At 44.0% G+C, this 15789-nt stretch overlaps 1 protein-coding gene across 1 annotated transcript in view; it reads right to left on the bottom strand.

The window, feature by feature from the left end:
• Window positions 1-1560: 1560 nt before the first annotated feature.
• Window positions 1561-15789, bottom strand: part of LOC306933755 (uncharacterized protein) — a gene marked incomplete at its 5' end in the record, with an annotated part of 59654 nt that continues 45425 nt past the window's right edge. Inside the window, 4 exons of the mRNA XM_079516062.1 lie at window positions 1561-2403; window positions 13943-14037; window positions 14624-14746; window positions 14996-15075. Coding sequence (XP_079372188.1) covers window positions 13963-14037; window positions 14624-14746; window positions 14996-15075 — 278 coding nt within the window. The 3' untranslated portion in view covers window positions 1561-2403; window positions 13943-13962. The remainder of the gene's footprint in view (window positions 2404-13942; window positions 14038-14623; window positions 14747-14995; window positions 15076-15789) is intronic.

Here is a 15789-nt window from a genome sequence, read left to right as displayed (position 1 = left end):
TTCGGCAGCCTAGGACACGTACACAGTTTGGTTGTAAGAGGCTTCTACTTGTGTTTATCTTCGGCAGCCTAGGACACGTACACAGTTTGGTTGTAAGAGGCTTCTACTTGTGTTTATCTTCGGCAGCCTAGGACACGTACACAGTTTGGTTGTAAGAGGCTTCTACTTGTGTTTATCTTCGGCAGCCTAGGACACGTACACAGTTTGGTTGCAAGAGGCTTCCAACAACTTGGGATGCCAAAAAAAGCAGCCAAACGGCTTGCGAAATTCTGTGCAATCTCTTCCACTATCGGTAGCCGCCAAATATGGTGAAGACGCTGTTACTTGTACCCCTGAAGGGTGTGTGGGTATAATGTCCGGGATTTGCTGATTGCACTCTGTACAGTACAGCACCTTGTAAATATTCGTGTCCTTGTATTGTATCTCTTATGTGGACATAAATAAATGATTAAAATGTGCGCTCGCGTGCGCAGTGGAAAGGGGAGTGGCCTAAAATGTAATTAATGAAATGTTGCGCAATATGCCTATCTCACAGCATTTCCCCGCCCTTTTTTTACGCCCCCTTTTAGAGCTAGTGGTGTTATTTTTTTTTCGGTCCAAAGGCTTCCATGTTAAGAGGTATTTTCACAAGCCACAAACTACCGTTTTGTAAAGGTAAGGTTTATTCTACTTATTTGAGTTGTTATACCATTGTGTTTTCTTCATATTATTATCGGTCTTTGACATTTTAACATTAGGAAATGTACTTAGATTCTCCAGAGAAAAAAAGTGTAAATGCCTAATGTTAATGACACCACTATCTACCGGAAGTGGGCGTGGAAAGCGGGCTGTGAGATAGGCCTATAACAGTAATTATGACAGTTTTGCGGATGCAACATAGTGCGTTATGTCTGGACAGGCATGCAGTAGGTATTGTGCATGGAGAGGAGTGGGGTGAAATCAACCCTTAGCATCTTCTGACAGACATATGGTCAAAGCTTCCCCAACCCCTCCCCTACTGGGCAGGGTTTTTCCTTTTCTTTTACATGACTTCTTGGGCGTGTTATAATGAAGTAGACTCTAGAAAAGGATTCAAGCAGCTGGACAACAACGTTGGTCATTGGATGTTTAGTTGTTGTTAAACAACAACGTTGGTCATTGGAGCTTTAGTTGTTGTTAAACAACAACAACAACGTTGGTCATTGGATGCATAGATATATATAAACTCTAGATAGGATCACCCGCGCTGTTGGCCAATGGAGAGCGACGTCGTTACGTGGCGACCATCTTACCTCGGGGCCACATTACATTGTGTCTATGGGGCATGTACTCTTAAATGACCATAACTTGCACAATTTTCAACCGATTTTCAAACGGTTTTGTTTGTTATAAAATGTCAGAGACGTCCACATACTTATATGCTTTTATACGACGTTCATATAAAAAAAATCACACCCGTGTGAACTGAGTGGTGCAACTCCGTTTGGGGGTCCCTGGTGGGTCCCCAGAACTTCCAGACCCACAGGAACACGCCCAGAGTGGGTTGAGAAATGACAGTTACCACTCCTATAAATGTTTGACTTTTCTCCTATTTTCTACAGACTTTTTGTTCATGTATATTGTATTTGGTAAGGGTAGGCATACAGTAATTTGGTCATAATTATTTATAACTATTGTTACATTAACTGATGACAAATAAAACATTGAAAATGAAGATTGTCATGAAGTCATCCACAGCATTCAACATCATTTTATTTTACAAATGATGCCCCACAGCAGGGCTACAAGAGATCACGCTCTACCGCGAGTCACTTTCTTCAACGCTAGTTGCTGTTGTACTGCGTATATTATAACCTATAACCACCCAATGTAGCGCAAATAGACTGCATTAAATGGCAATAGCATTAGCAAACTATTTTAGCACTTGCTTGGCGATCCGCTTCAGCACCGCCTGTCATGCATGCCGGGGAGGTGGGTGCGGGGGAGCGTAACAGCAACTGGCATTGATGAAGAAAGTGACTCACTGCTCTACCCCCCTCTCTCTGACATGTTGCTATCTACCCTCCTTTACAATGTTTTGTTGCTAAGCCACTGTACATGAAAATGGATATTCACAAATGTATTGTAAATGAAAACATAACGATTGGCATCTGTCCATCTATTCTTCCCCTGGAACATATTGGAAACAAAGTGACAGAATGAAACTATTGAAATTATTAAGCTGCATTCAAAATATAAACCATATAACAGAAGAACCTCAGTACTTAAAGTACAATGGTAACAATCAAACAACCTTAACCATTTTAAATGTATTTTCAAAACTGGACTGCCATGGTTTAAGACATTACAAGGCCCCTCCTGGCTCCAAGAATGTCTTCTTTCTTCTGTTTTCTGTCTTTGACGTGCTTCACTCTTCTGTCATCCCTTAGAAAATAGGACACAGTAAACCATGTATTAAACACAAGCTGTGGTTGAATGATGATATTCTTTCCTATTCTGAGGCAATGGCACCAATACGATCAATGTCATTTGCAGTCTGAGGTGTACTACTCGCAGTAGAGCACCACTCCACTAGTTGTTTGAGCTGCATGCGTACCCGTGACACGAGTGTGTGTATCGATCAAAAACAACCATTCGCACCTCTTCCCAAAGATGCAGTGTCAACAGTGCCCCCGGCTGGATGCTAACAATGGTTTAACAGTGGCTGATGGATTCATCAACTACATTTACAGAGGGGATGTCTGCTAAGTATATGCATATGACAACACTGACTGAAGTATCCCTATTATGCAAGTAAATAGAACGTGTGTGTGTGTGTGTGTGTATATATATATATATATATATATATATAGTGCTGCACTAGTTTAAAAATCACACCTGTGTGAACTGAGTGGTGCAAGGTCTTATATAGCCTGATCATCTGTGGTCTGACGTAATGTCAGTGACCATAGTAACCATGCTCATTCTTTTGGGCCCCACGTACAGGTACACACAAACACGGATACAAACAAAGCTGGTTGTTGGAGTGGTTTGCACCACTCAAAAGAAATTAAGCAGATAAGCGTCCTGAATCACAGCCATGTTGACAACGTTTGTAATAAACCAACCCGTTTGTAAATCCGTCAAGATTTGAGCGAGTTATGACTGTTTCTGTTTGAGCTGCCATTGAACATACTGTACTGTAGCCCCGAAGTAAGATGGCTGCCGGGTGAACGACGTCAGAAACTCCGCCTTGAGCCATCTAGAGTTTATATATATCTATGATTGGATGTATATTTTTAGTGAGGGGAAAGGTCATGGAAAGATGCAAGTTGGAATGTCATCATGTCAATGTGACTGTGGAGCATGATTTATTATGGGAATCTTTTTGCAAGTATGAAGTCGGCGACGAGCATTAGCAGGTGCGCGATTTGATTCTGTGAGGGAGAGAGTGTGATTGGATTGTGTTTACAGTACAGTGTGCTGCTGTCAATAGACTTAAACCTAAATAAAAACGGACCACTATCCCTTTTTTGGGACCACCCCAGCAGCAGCAGCAGAAGAAGACTATGACAGTGAGTCAGTGACGAGTTTGCCTCGGAAACCCAGACGTTTTTATTTAGTGATGATTCGACTTTTTATTGAGCCCCGGGCCTGCAGTCCCGGCTCTGACCAGTAGGGCCGAGCACTTCAATGTTGGAGAGCCTCACTGAGGGCTTGGATCACAGAGGCTGCCGGCTAGCCTACAGTGAGGCGGAGGGGGCAGGGCCGTCCGTGTCTGTCTGTCTGTCTGTCTGTCTGTCTAGGCTTGAATCATGCATATTTTGTCCCCATGCATAGGATGGCTTCAATGAGCAACCTGGACGTCACGTGTCCAGCCTGTGGCCTCACTCAGTCATTTTCATTCAGTCAACTATGCCAGGGGTTCTCAACCCGTGGGTCGCGACCCCCCGGGGGGTCGTCAAATTATTTTGGGGGGTCCCCAAATTATTTTCAAAAAAAAAAAAACATTATTTTTTTTTGCAACTGAATGGCTGGAAAAGAGAAATGAAGAGTTTACATAGTACACATAGTACATGCATAAACTTTCCTTAATGATTATCTGGTTTCAGTATTTATTCATGATGTATTTTCACTATTATTATGGTTATTGTAGCGGTCAATTTGTATTGGGGGTGGGGAGGGGGGCGGGGCGGGGGTCACGAGACATGGCCAAAGCATTTCTGGGGGTCCCCGGCCAAAAACGTTGAGAACCCCTTAACTATGCTATGATAGAATATATATATGACATATTCATTCATTCAGAAACTCCAAATTTGGGCAAGATCTCGGGCCAATCAGAGCCCCGTTTGAGGCCGGTCTCGCCACGCGAAAAAATAAAATCAAACTCGTGTGGCGTGAGGAGTGCTCTTATCCTCATACATCTACATTCAGTGCTCAGCCAATCAAATCACTATGTGGTATACACACAAAGCTGGGCATAAGAGCCCCTAAAAATATCTTTCAGTCGAGAAAGGAACGGAGCTACTACTGGCAGTAGAAAAGGAGTGCAGGAAGATCGGCCTCAAGCTCAATGCCAAGAAAACAAAGATAATGACAGTCAACACCGAGGACAAAACCATTGCCACTGCAGACGGGACGGTGCTCGAGCAAGTCGAGGACTTCAAGTACCTCGGGGTCTGGACTGCCTCAACTGAACAGGATCTGAAGGTTCGGAGAGCACTTGCCTGGAAAGCCTTGCACGGGATGAGGAGAGTGTGGAAATCAGACATGGGAGAAGACCTTAAGAGGCGGCTGTTCATAGCTACTGTGGAGTCAGTACTGCTGTATGGGGCCGAGACATGGACCCTCACAGTACAACAGGAAAAAGCCCTGGATGGAGTCTACACAAGAATGCTACGAATGACACTAGGTGTCACATAGACGGACCGCATCAGAAATGTGGACCTCTATGGGGACCTACCACGCGTCACGGACAAAGTCAGAGAAAGAAGGATGAGGCTGGCAGGGCACTGTGTCAGGCACCCAGAACTTGAGGCAAGTTAATTGACCCTATGGGAGCCAACCCAGGGGAAAGAAGCATACCACCTATGTAGACGTGCTGCGGTGCGACAGCTTGGCTGACAACACTGCAGAGCTCAAGAACCTGATGTTGGATAGGAATTTGTGGAGGGCAGCGATCCAGGAATCCCGAGTTGGTGTTGGCTAGACCTCACTCTCGCAGCAACTATATGGACTTGTTTATCTGTAAAGTTGCTTTAAAATATTGGTAGTCCTTGACATGGAAATGTTTGAGTTCCACTGCTCTAAAACAACATTGGACAACGAAGTTTGACAGTTTGACTATAGTTGATTATTTTAGACAATTTTTCTGAATTTCTGACTTTGATCTGGCCTATTAACATTTTCAAGAAATGTGGCAACCCTGCCCATATATGGTCATATCGGCCGCCGATATATCGGTGTACCGATTATCGGTCGGTCTCCACCTCTGATGTACTCATTCCTGATCTTAGGCTATCCATCCTTGTTACTCCCAGAGAGAACCTAAAAATTTTAGTCTCTGCTACCTCCAGCTCTGTTTTCTGTCTTCCTCAGTGCGACCTGTCTCTAAATAATACAACATAGCTGGTCACCACCATCTTGTACACCTTCTCTTTCATTCTTGCTGATAACGGTAATCACACATCACACCTGACACTTTTCTCCAGCCGAGTCCAACCTGCAAGTGCTGATCCTTGATTGGGGGTGGCTGTGGCTCAGGAGGTAGAGCAGGTCGTCCAATGATCCCTGAGTCTGCGGTTCGAATCCCGGCTCCTCCTCCTGTCCACATGTCGAAGTGTCATTGGGCAAGACACTGAACCCTACATTGCCTGCAATGAGTTGGTCGGTGTGAGCTTTCCACCATTGGTGTGTGAATGTGGGAAGTGAGGACGCTGGTGTCGACTGTTCGCCGCTTCATCTCCCAAATGAATGAATGAATGAATCATTGTAAAACCCTTTGAGCACTTGGAAAAGCGGTCTAAAAATGCAATTCATTATGCCGAACCTATTCTGATTCTGGGATTGGTTAGTCATGGTTGCCAGTTCCCACCTGATGTTATGAGGGAGTCCCCGCCACACCACAGCAAACTTGATAACTGCCAGCTTACATAATGTCTTCAGACTAGGATTTAAGTCCAAGATTGACGCGTTCAGGAACGATAAGGAGTATCCTCCACAGAGGACGATGCAATCTCCCACCATGTGACAGGACCATACACCCGGGCCCGGGCCATTCCCCTTGGGCTTGACTGTCTTCAAGGAGAAGGTCTCTGGATTGAATTTCAGCAACTGATAACTGAATGAATTCTTGCATGACTGCTTCTTGGATCTTGGATTCAGGGATCTGCCAAAGGGAACACCAAATATGTACAGCTGTCCATCGTAGGCAAATTATGAATAATTCCTGCATGGTTCTGGAAGGAGTAGTGCAGAAGAAGGCTTGCTCAGCCAGCGGTTGGTCTCTGTATCGAACACTCTGATGCTGTTGCAATCATTCCAATGCCTTATCCTAAAGCTCTGGTCACCACGTGCACACACAAATATCTTTGTCCCGATGACGGTGGCACAGAAGAGCTTCAAAGAACAAGCAGGCCGCGCACTGCCTCCAGTGTTAATCAAAGACCAGACCATGGTGGTGGTGTCCAACTTGTAGATGTCATTACTCTTTCGGGGCCATGTAATCAGTCCTCCATAGATAAACATGACCTTCCCCAAGACACATGCCAAGTGCTGGTTCTTCGCCTCCGGTTCGGTCCCAGAAGTCAGAGGCCTGAACCCCGTGTGAGTGTCAACGTCAAATGCATAAAGCACATAGTTCCATTCAGGTATGCCCTTGTCACATCCACCCCAGATGTAGCATACACGTTCTATGAGCACGGCTGTGTGTTCGTAGAGAAACTCAGGAACCTCACTTCTTCCGGGAGTCAACAGGGGCAACTTCCTCCAGCACAAAGACACTGTGTTGAAGACGTGAACTTCAATCCTAACATTTTGGATGCTATCGTAGCATGTGAACGAGTACACCTCGTGTTCCACTGCGACTATGGTGCGGTAGATTTGTCCTTTTCGTACTCGTACGCAATGAAACTCTGAAATCCAAGTAAACATGTCTCACGTAACAGCATAAATTAAAGCTTATGGAAGTCTTGTCATTCAACGACAATGCATGGTTTTCCGTGCACACCACCAGTTTATAAGTTCAACGTTACAAACATCACGTGAACATCGACCCAATCCCGATGCCGATTGGCTGGGTGGGTCAATCATAGAGGCTGATCTCCCTAATATGGCAAACTGATCGCCATAGCAACCTCACACCGTTGCAAATTCATTCAAAAAGTTAAAAAAAAGTAAGCATACAACATCTTTTTAAAACATGACATTTTCCTCTCCAAAGTACTCCTACAACACCATCTGAAAGGTTGACTCTCTTTTTTGCAAGTAGAAATATATCCAGGTCTTGCAGGGTTATAGGGTGAAGAAAAATAAAAATCACACCCCTGTGAACTGAGTGGTGTAAGGTCTTATATAGACTGATGGTCTGACGTAATGTCTGACGTAATGACATCACACCCGTGTGAACTGGGTGACCATAGCAACCATGCTATTTTTTTTTGGTAAGGACAGACAGACAGACAGACAGACACGTAAACTAACAAAGCCAGTTGTAGGAGTGGTTTACACCACTCAAAATCAAAATATATATACGTGTATATATATATATATATATATATATATATATATATATATACATAATCCCGTGCACACTTATTTATTCTTGTATTTGTCCTTTTTCTCTGGCACATGCACAACACTTTGTGTCCACCATGTGGCACTGGCATCTGGGTATGTTTGACTGTGTCCTAACCGGGGGTCCCTGTCTTTCATTGTCCCTGCAGATGACCTGAGATCGTGTGCAAGGTGTCCAAAAAGAAGAAAGACAAACATTAAAAGCTGTATGTAGGATGGGCTAGCGCTCCTCAAAAAAGTTAGATCTACAATTCTACACTGTCAAATGCTGCTATAGAGAGTAAGCACATGATTTTCCCATCAGGACACGCCCCCTCATCTAGACTGAGTGGCAAAACATTGATCAGCATGGAGTGTTGGAGTTTAGAAGCGCTCGTTGGAAATCACTCAACCGTCCTGCTGTTTCTAAATGTCACATAATGCAGGAGGCAGCAAAATGTTGTGTTATTGAAAACAAGCACTTCCAAACAAAAAAGAATCAAATGCAGGGCATTTTTTGACAGAAAGTAGCTCATAACGTTTCTATGGTGGATTTTTATGAAACAAAAACTTTTATGAAACAAATGTTGGTCAGTTTAACATTGTTTAATGCAATCAGACAGGACTTTTTTGTTTGGATGAATGGGCAGTCAAGGCCAGAAAGTAGGTTTTTGCCACTCAGTGGGCGTTCCCGCATAACTTCAAGGTACGATGATGGCACGCGCATACCCTCTATTGTAGTGGCGTATAAGTAACAAAAATCACACCCGTGTGAAGTGAGGGGTGCTCTTATCATCGTACATCATGACGACGTAAAGGTCTGAGGTTTGAGCTTTCCACCCAAGGTATGCGGTACGACAAGATCGCCACCTAGTCGACCTAGTCGTGATTGGCTGCTTCTAGCCAATGGGACAGCAAGCAACGGCAAAGCTACCTCTGGCCAATGGGAAGGGGAGGAGCAAATATCCCTGGTAGCCAGTGGCCACGCAGGCTGCAGACAGACGGTGCAGATCAACGCAGCAGAGAAGCATGATCACAGTCACGGTGTGACAGGGAAGGAAGAGCTTACCCAACATGGCGCATACTACAAGTTATTTGACACCAAACACGGCTGAAACAGCGCAGCGCAACAAAACACATGTCATTGAAACCCGCTGTAACGGCGAGCCGTTTATTACTTGCGCAAGCAGAGCGCGCAAGTAATATTTTTCATCCAGTGCTTCGATACGTATGTCGCCGTTTGATGCGTATGCGCCGTGCCAGCATATGACGTAATGGCTACTTGTGCTAGATATGGCAGTGGTGTCAGATTACATACATGTATACATAGGGGCATTACCTTTAATCCTCCCGACACTAAAACATATGGTCATTACGTCACCATCGAAAACCAATTACACCCTGGCATTGGGTCCTTTAATCCACATCTTTATTACGTCATCATTGAGAGCTAATTATACCCCGACGTCATATGCTGCTACGATACATACGCATCAAACGTATGTATTGATGCGTATTTCTCGAAAACTTGATAAAGTATCTACCCTCTTCGACTTCTTCTATTATGACACTAGGAGAATTAAATGATGACCTGTATAGCGAGAAAGATGGAAGTATATCTGTTATGATTTATTTTTCTTTTTTTTTTCGCTCTGCTTGCGCACTTGTAGGCCTACTTGTGTGCAACAAGCAAGTAGGCACTCGACAGAGTGCAGTTCTAGTTATTGTTATTTCTGGTGTTGTTATTTTATGGTTATGGTTCGTTAAATGCGGCCAGTGCTGAGAAATAACTGTCTACTAGGGCATTAACCAAAAAATCGATTATTCGGGTAGTCGACTAGCAAACGGTAGTCGACACTGTAAATCAAAAATCGAGTAATCGCTAATATTATTTTTGATATATTTTCTTTTCTACAGCAGACATGCAGCTGTGAGCTCTGTTGTTTTGTATAGTTCTCCAACTAATCCATTCCTGGCTGATTGTTTTCATATCATATACAAGCCTACTGTACGTGGGTTTTGCCGTCACTGTCACTCGTATAGGTGCGGTGGGCACTGGCAGCATTCAAGACAGATTTTCTTTGGGAAAAGCATGCCCCATAGGCTCATATGCTCAATGGGGACAACTACAGTGTGTAAATACTTTTACTATTGGTGCGTTTATTACTGTAGTTTGTTCAACAAGTTAGATTGGAGACGTCTCGTCCTGTCGTCCGGTACAGTAAAGTATAGCAGGAGTCCCTCCTCAGTTCTGCCCAATATTATGCAGTTTGGGGACAGTAGAACTTGCCATGATTTCATGATTATTTTTCTTATTCATCTTTCTTGATGCTTATCCAACAAAAGTGCAGGCGTGCAGCATTATAAAAAACAAACAGCTATGCCGCGCCATCATATAGTTATAATAGTCGCGATGGAGTGAAGGCTGTTGATCATCTGATTCATAGCCTGCTAGCTTGTAGCTCCTTCTAAAGCTATGGACCAGAGCTAATCATAACCATTATAAAGACCAAATGAACTGTGGTTGTAACTGTAACTGAACATTTAGGGTTGTATGAATTGAATGAAAAAGATATCGCACTGTCCTCTCTCCTCCCCGCTCCAGTCTCCACTGAACACTGAACAACGTAACATGCTATGCTGCGCCGTAGAAAGGTCTTGCGCATCAAAAATAGCAGATCTAGAAGCTCACAACGCGTCCAGTCATTGTGGACTTGCAACTTTGACGTGACTTGTAACAGCTGATGTGAATTTCGGCCAATTAGAGTGGCAGCCACACAGCCAGCCTGCATTCAGAGTAAGAGTGGCGACACTAGCGTTGACTCCCATTGTAACAATGGAATGCGGAAGTGCTCATTCTATCTCAATGTTAGGCACCCGCTTTGCGGAGAGATCAAAGTGTGTCGCCACTCTCTGACTATTCCACTCGGCCTGCATTCACCGGCCCCCGTTTTGCAGTTAATCCTTCACTCGCTGGCCGTTTCAGAACACAGTGTTTTAATGCTTGATTGGATGGAAAAAAATATCATATTTTACCACCGAATAATCGACTATAAACCGATTTTGATGGTAGTCGAGTCGACTATCAAAAATCACCTACTGTCTACTGCACACAGCCAGCACCATTCACCAGGACCGCCCAGCATACAACTGCAAAGTGCTACTGAAGATCAGCAAGGTCATTATAAGGAATGGTGACCGGTCCTTGGAGGCGTATGCTATACTAGACGATGGATCAGAAAGGACTATCCTTCTTCATGCAGCAGCAAAGAAGTTAGGCCTTAAAAGCAAGCCGGAGAAGTTGGCCCTCCGGACAGTCAGACAGGAACTACAGACGCTCCACAGGGCAGCTGTATCTTTTACCATATCCCCTGTTGCTGAGCCGAGGAAGAGGTATACTAATTAAGAATGCATTCTCAGCAGAGCAGCTAGGGCTGGCCGAGCACACCCATCCTGTCAGTGCATTACAGCAGAAGTACAGACACCTAGCCGGGTTGCCTCTCCCACTGCTGACCAGAGTTCACCCAGTGCTGCTAATTGGTGCTGACTGCACACACCTCATCACCCCCATAGAGCCTGTTCGGTGGGGGCCGCCTGGTGGACCAGCCGCTCTGAGGACGCGCCTTGGATAAACCAGTGTCCAAATCCAGTCGCCTCCTGGCACTCATCAAGGTAGGACTCATCAAGGTAGGTGGTCTTCTCCGCCGCAGCAGTTACCTCTCTTCCGACATAATTCACCCTATCATCCTTGACCCTCAGCATCCGCTCACCAGGCTGATCATACAGGATTATGATAACAAGCTACATCATCCTGGGCCAGAGAGGGTGTTTGCAGAAATCAGAAGAAGATATTGGGTGCTACACGGGCGTGAGGCAGTGTGTCGCCACCAAAGGAAGTGTGCTGAGTGCAGAAAATGGAGGGCATCCAGATCCACCCAGAATGGCCCCCAGCAAAATATTTTAACGCAATTAACGCATGCACCGTCTTGACCCGCAGCGTTATCCCATAACATTTGTGAATGTCAGTCTCTTGACAGATCACTTCGTACAACACTGTCCCAGATTTCCATAGTGTCTTCTAGGCGAAAAACCAGCTAAAACCCTAAACAGGCCTTAACACTTTAATTGCCCGGAACTATTTAATCCATTACATTCATGCGCCCAGTCGATTTATAAACACGGACGCCTTTTCCGGACGGACCGGCCAGAAGTTCATGATGTGTAGCAGCTAACAATAGCCACACCACTCTAGAATCGCTCGACAACAACGGGAGACAAGAATAAATCTATCGAGACTAGCGACTGGATCGCGGAGCGCTGTCTAACACAGGATATTTTTTCAGAAAAAGACGGGATGATTTAGATCGCGATTTATGAACGTTTTAAGATTTTCGTTTTCATCAGCTAAACAGAGGAGGGAGTTTTTTGATGACGTCTCAGTCTTGCGCGTCACCGAGGAGAGCCCAGCAGGCGCGCCTGGGCTATACAGCCAGGCGATCTGTTCTCGTATCAATAAACTTCGTCTTTAGGACAATACTTCGTCCTGAGCGTCGGGCGTTACTAATAAAAAGGACAAAGAACTTCGTCCTGGGCGATTAATCTGTTAATATGTAGCGGATAAAACACCAATCTGTCCCAACTCTGACAGCAAATTAAACGCAATCACAGATCGCACTCTGATGCGTGCAGCTCAGAGTCACAACTCTATGATGATGTGCACGCTGCTCGCGCTGATCCAAGACACAGAAGTAGAACATGTCATGTCCCAACCTAAAAACACTGAGGTAAACTTGATGTTGTTTGATTAAACACAACATGCCACGCTGCCACCAAAATCTAACTTCCCATACATATTTTTGCGTCGAGAAGCGCTGTGTAACGTCGCCTCGGCCAACAAAACACAGCTGTCAAGTGAAGCCTGACTTGTGCTTCGTTGTACGATGTGTTGCATGCTGAAAATAGTTTATGTGCAAACTCACAACGCGTCGCATCCGGGGCGTGTTGTGAGCTTGCAGATCGGCAGATTTGCAGGTACAACTTTTGACTTCACAATAAAAGCATTTCAGCTTTCAAAAGTTGAAAAGAGCTATTATTACAGTATCAGCATATATGGGCAATTTCAAAAAGCACATATATGACGAGACAGAAGCAAAGTGGAAAAGGATTAGGCCTACTGATTTGGTGGCATTTCACATTGCAAAAGGGTGCAAGAAGAGTGTTAAATTGGCTTTTTTTCCCCTCCAAAATGTAAATAAAATAAATAAGGAATTAATTTGTATAATGGTGATGGATAGACATATTGTAAAAGTTGTCACTTTATTAATCCCAAAGGGATTTTATAATTTGTTTTTGTTTGCATTTATTTTTGTAAAAACATATTTGAAGAATTTATTTTAATAAATAAATAAATAATATGGGCTGTCAAATGATCACATATATATATATATGTGCGCGTCCGTGTGCACGTCACGTGAACGTCGGACTCATAAGGCGTCATTGGCAATGAGGTACGGGAAAGGCGTCAAAAGGCGTCATGTGGCATTGAATGAGTAACCTTGAGATTTCAGAGAAGCAGGTCACTAAAATTCCATGCCATATTGATGTGGTGATCAAAACAACAATTCTTCTACATTCTCTTATTGTGTAGACTTCTTGCAAATTAATTAACTAATTGCCTGTCTCCAGGCACAAATCAGCAGGGGGCCATACTTTTTTCCAAAGGGGGCACTTCATTTTTCAACCCCCCCCCCCCCCCCCCCCCCCCCCCATGTATAACAAATTGTCGCCTATTAACAAAGTGATGCTTGAAAAAGGCTACAAGTATGCTACTATAAGCAGCACCAACAACAAACAAAGAAATACAAATATGTTGAGCATTATAATGTCTTCTGCATGCATATATTACCTTGTATTTCTATTAACTATTCAATTCATTTGAACATGTATATATTTACAATAATCATGGAGAATTTATAGATTTAACATTTGTAAAACATTAAAATATTGGTAGGGTAGGGTACTACTGGCCAATCTGGACTGGAGGCGCACAAAATCCAATCTGGGGGGGCAATGCCCCCCAGTGCCCCCCTGTAGAGACGGCACTGCTGGCGAGTGGGAGCCCCGGGTTCAATCCCCGCTTCCGCGCAATGCTACACATGCAACGCCTCCGTCACCACCAGCTATGGGATATTTACAACCACCCTCCATTTACCTTCGTTAAGAGCAGGATGTTCAGCAGCATTTACAGTCCGATCCAAGGTCTTTTCCAAGGTCCAAATCTTCGTCAGGGTACCAGTGATTGTGGACCTAGCGGCACACAAATAATTAAATTAAATTAGAATTCAAACTCAGCAGGCACATTGGCGGGGACTCAAGGGAGTGGGGTGTGTGAGTGTTCTGTTATGTGGTTGTCCAGAACGACCAATGAAACTTATATGTCCATATGGGGGATGCCAATATACAGGCATATATCAACCAGCAAGACGCCCTGAGGGCAATAAGCGACCTAGGATGCGTGCATGCGCTGGCACTTTGGCATGGGGGTCAGATCAACATATGGAATGAATTCTGTACTGGCCATATATGGAGCCAAGCGTGTCTTGAGTGTACAGGGTTTGATGAGGTGAGATCAACATATGGAATGTCAGAACAGGTCAACTCCATATATGGAGATCTAAGGGTGGCAATGGGGGCAGTGTCTTGTGTACAGGGTTTGATGAGGTCAGATCAACATATGGAATGAATTCTGTATTGGCCATATATGGAGTGTGTCATGAGGTGTGGCGACGGACAGACTGACATGTTTGCAGGTTTTCACAGTAAACTGTGATCTTAGGGTCGCAATAACAAAACTCTAGGAAATTACTTTAATTACTTAAATCAAATTCCATACCTTGATGATGGTCACACCGCTTCGGATGTGAGCCACATTGATATCCCCGCCGCATGTGGCTGGGTTCGCGGCGATGCCCGCCTGCACAGCATTTGTCACCAGCTGTATTAGAGCTTTCCTGTCCTGTAATGTAAAAAGTACAAGACTTACTATAAAACAGTCGTGCAACATAAACTGAAGCATTCAAAATATTACTGTCAATTAAATATCATCCTATGATAAATTACATGGTATCGGATTGGCATGAGACTGACACACTCGCTGTCGATATCCATACCAGCAATTTCGACATTATTGGCAGCGCTTCCAATACTGGTATCAATATCAGAACAACTCTACCAATGGTTGATGGTTATTGACTTCAGTACCCACCTGCAGCTGACCGATCCTGTAGCCTACACCAGGACCCATGCAATTCTTAAATACAGCCTCTGCTGCTTCCGAGCCAGACCCTGAGAACACACACACACACACACACACACACACACACACACACACACACACACACACACACACACACACACACACACACACACACACACACACACACACACACACACACACACACACACACACACACACACACACACACACACACACACACACACACACACACACACATTTTGGAAAAACTTTGACCATATTCATGTTGCACCAGATCTAAGGGACACATATTTAGTAAAGGCACAGTCAATTATCATATTGTATTTTAATAATGTATTGGAATATCTTTCCTCTCCCAAAATGTGTCACTACCGAAACAGACTTTTACCTTCGAATAAAGATACTTATTTTAATCTATTTTTCAATTCCCCCCTGTACAGACCATTTTTAAGAATTTAGGTAGGTGCTTCAACAATTAAATACATTTCAATTGAAATTTTAACAAAAAAAAATATGTTGAATAAACGCAATATTATTTGTAAAATGAAAAAGTAAAAAGTTGATTATATTGATTTCAGAATTATTGGTAGTTGACATTACACATACACCTAACAATCATTAAAATGTTATCCCACGATTTTATAACTCATTTTCCCCAGTGTCAATTATCTAATCCTGGGCGCAACACTTCCTCTGCCAACCTGGGGGGGCAGCCGACTGACCACATGCTTCCTTCTATGCATGAGGAGACCAAGCTGCTTCTTTTCACCTGACAGGGGAGA

Source organism: Electrona antarctica (assembly GCF_951216825.1).
Source record: "Electrona antarctica genome assembly, chromosome: 12".
Classification (NCBI taxonomy): domain Eukaryota; kingdom Metazoa; phylum Chordata; class Actinopteri; order Myctophiformes; family Myctophidae; genus Electrona; species Electrona antarctica.
Note: the sequence above shows the minus strand (reverse complement) of the source record. Positions and strands in the feature narration are given on the sequence as shown.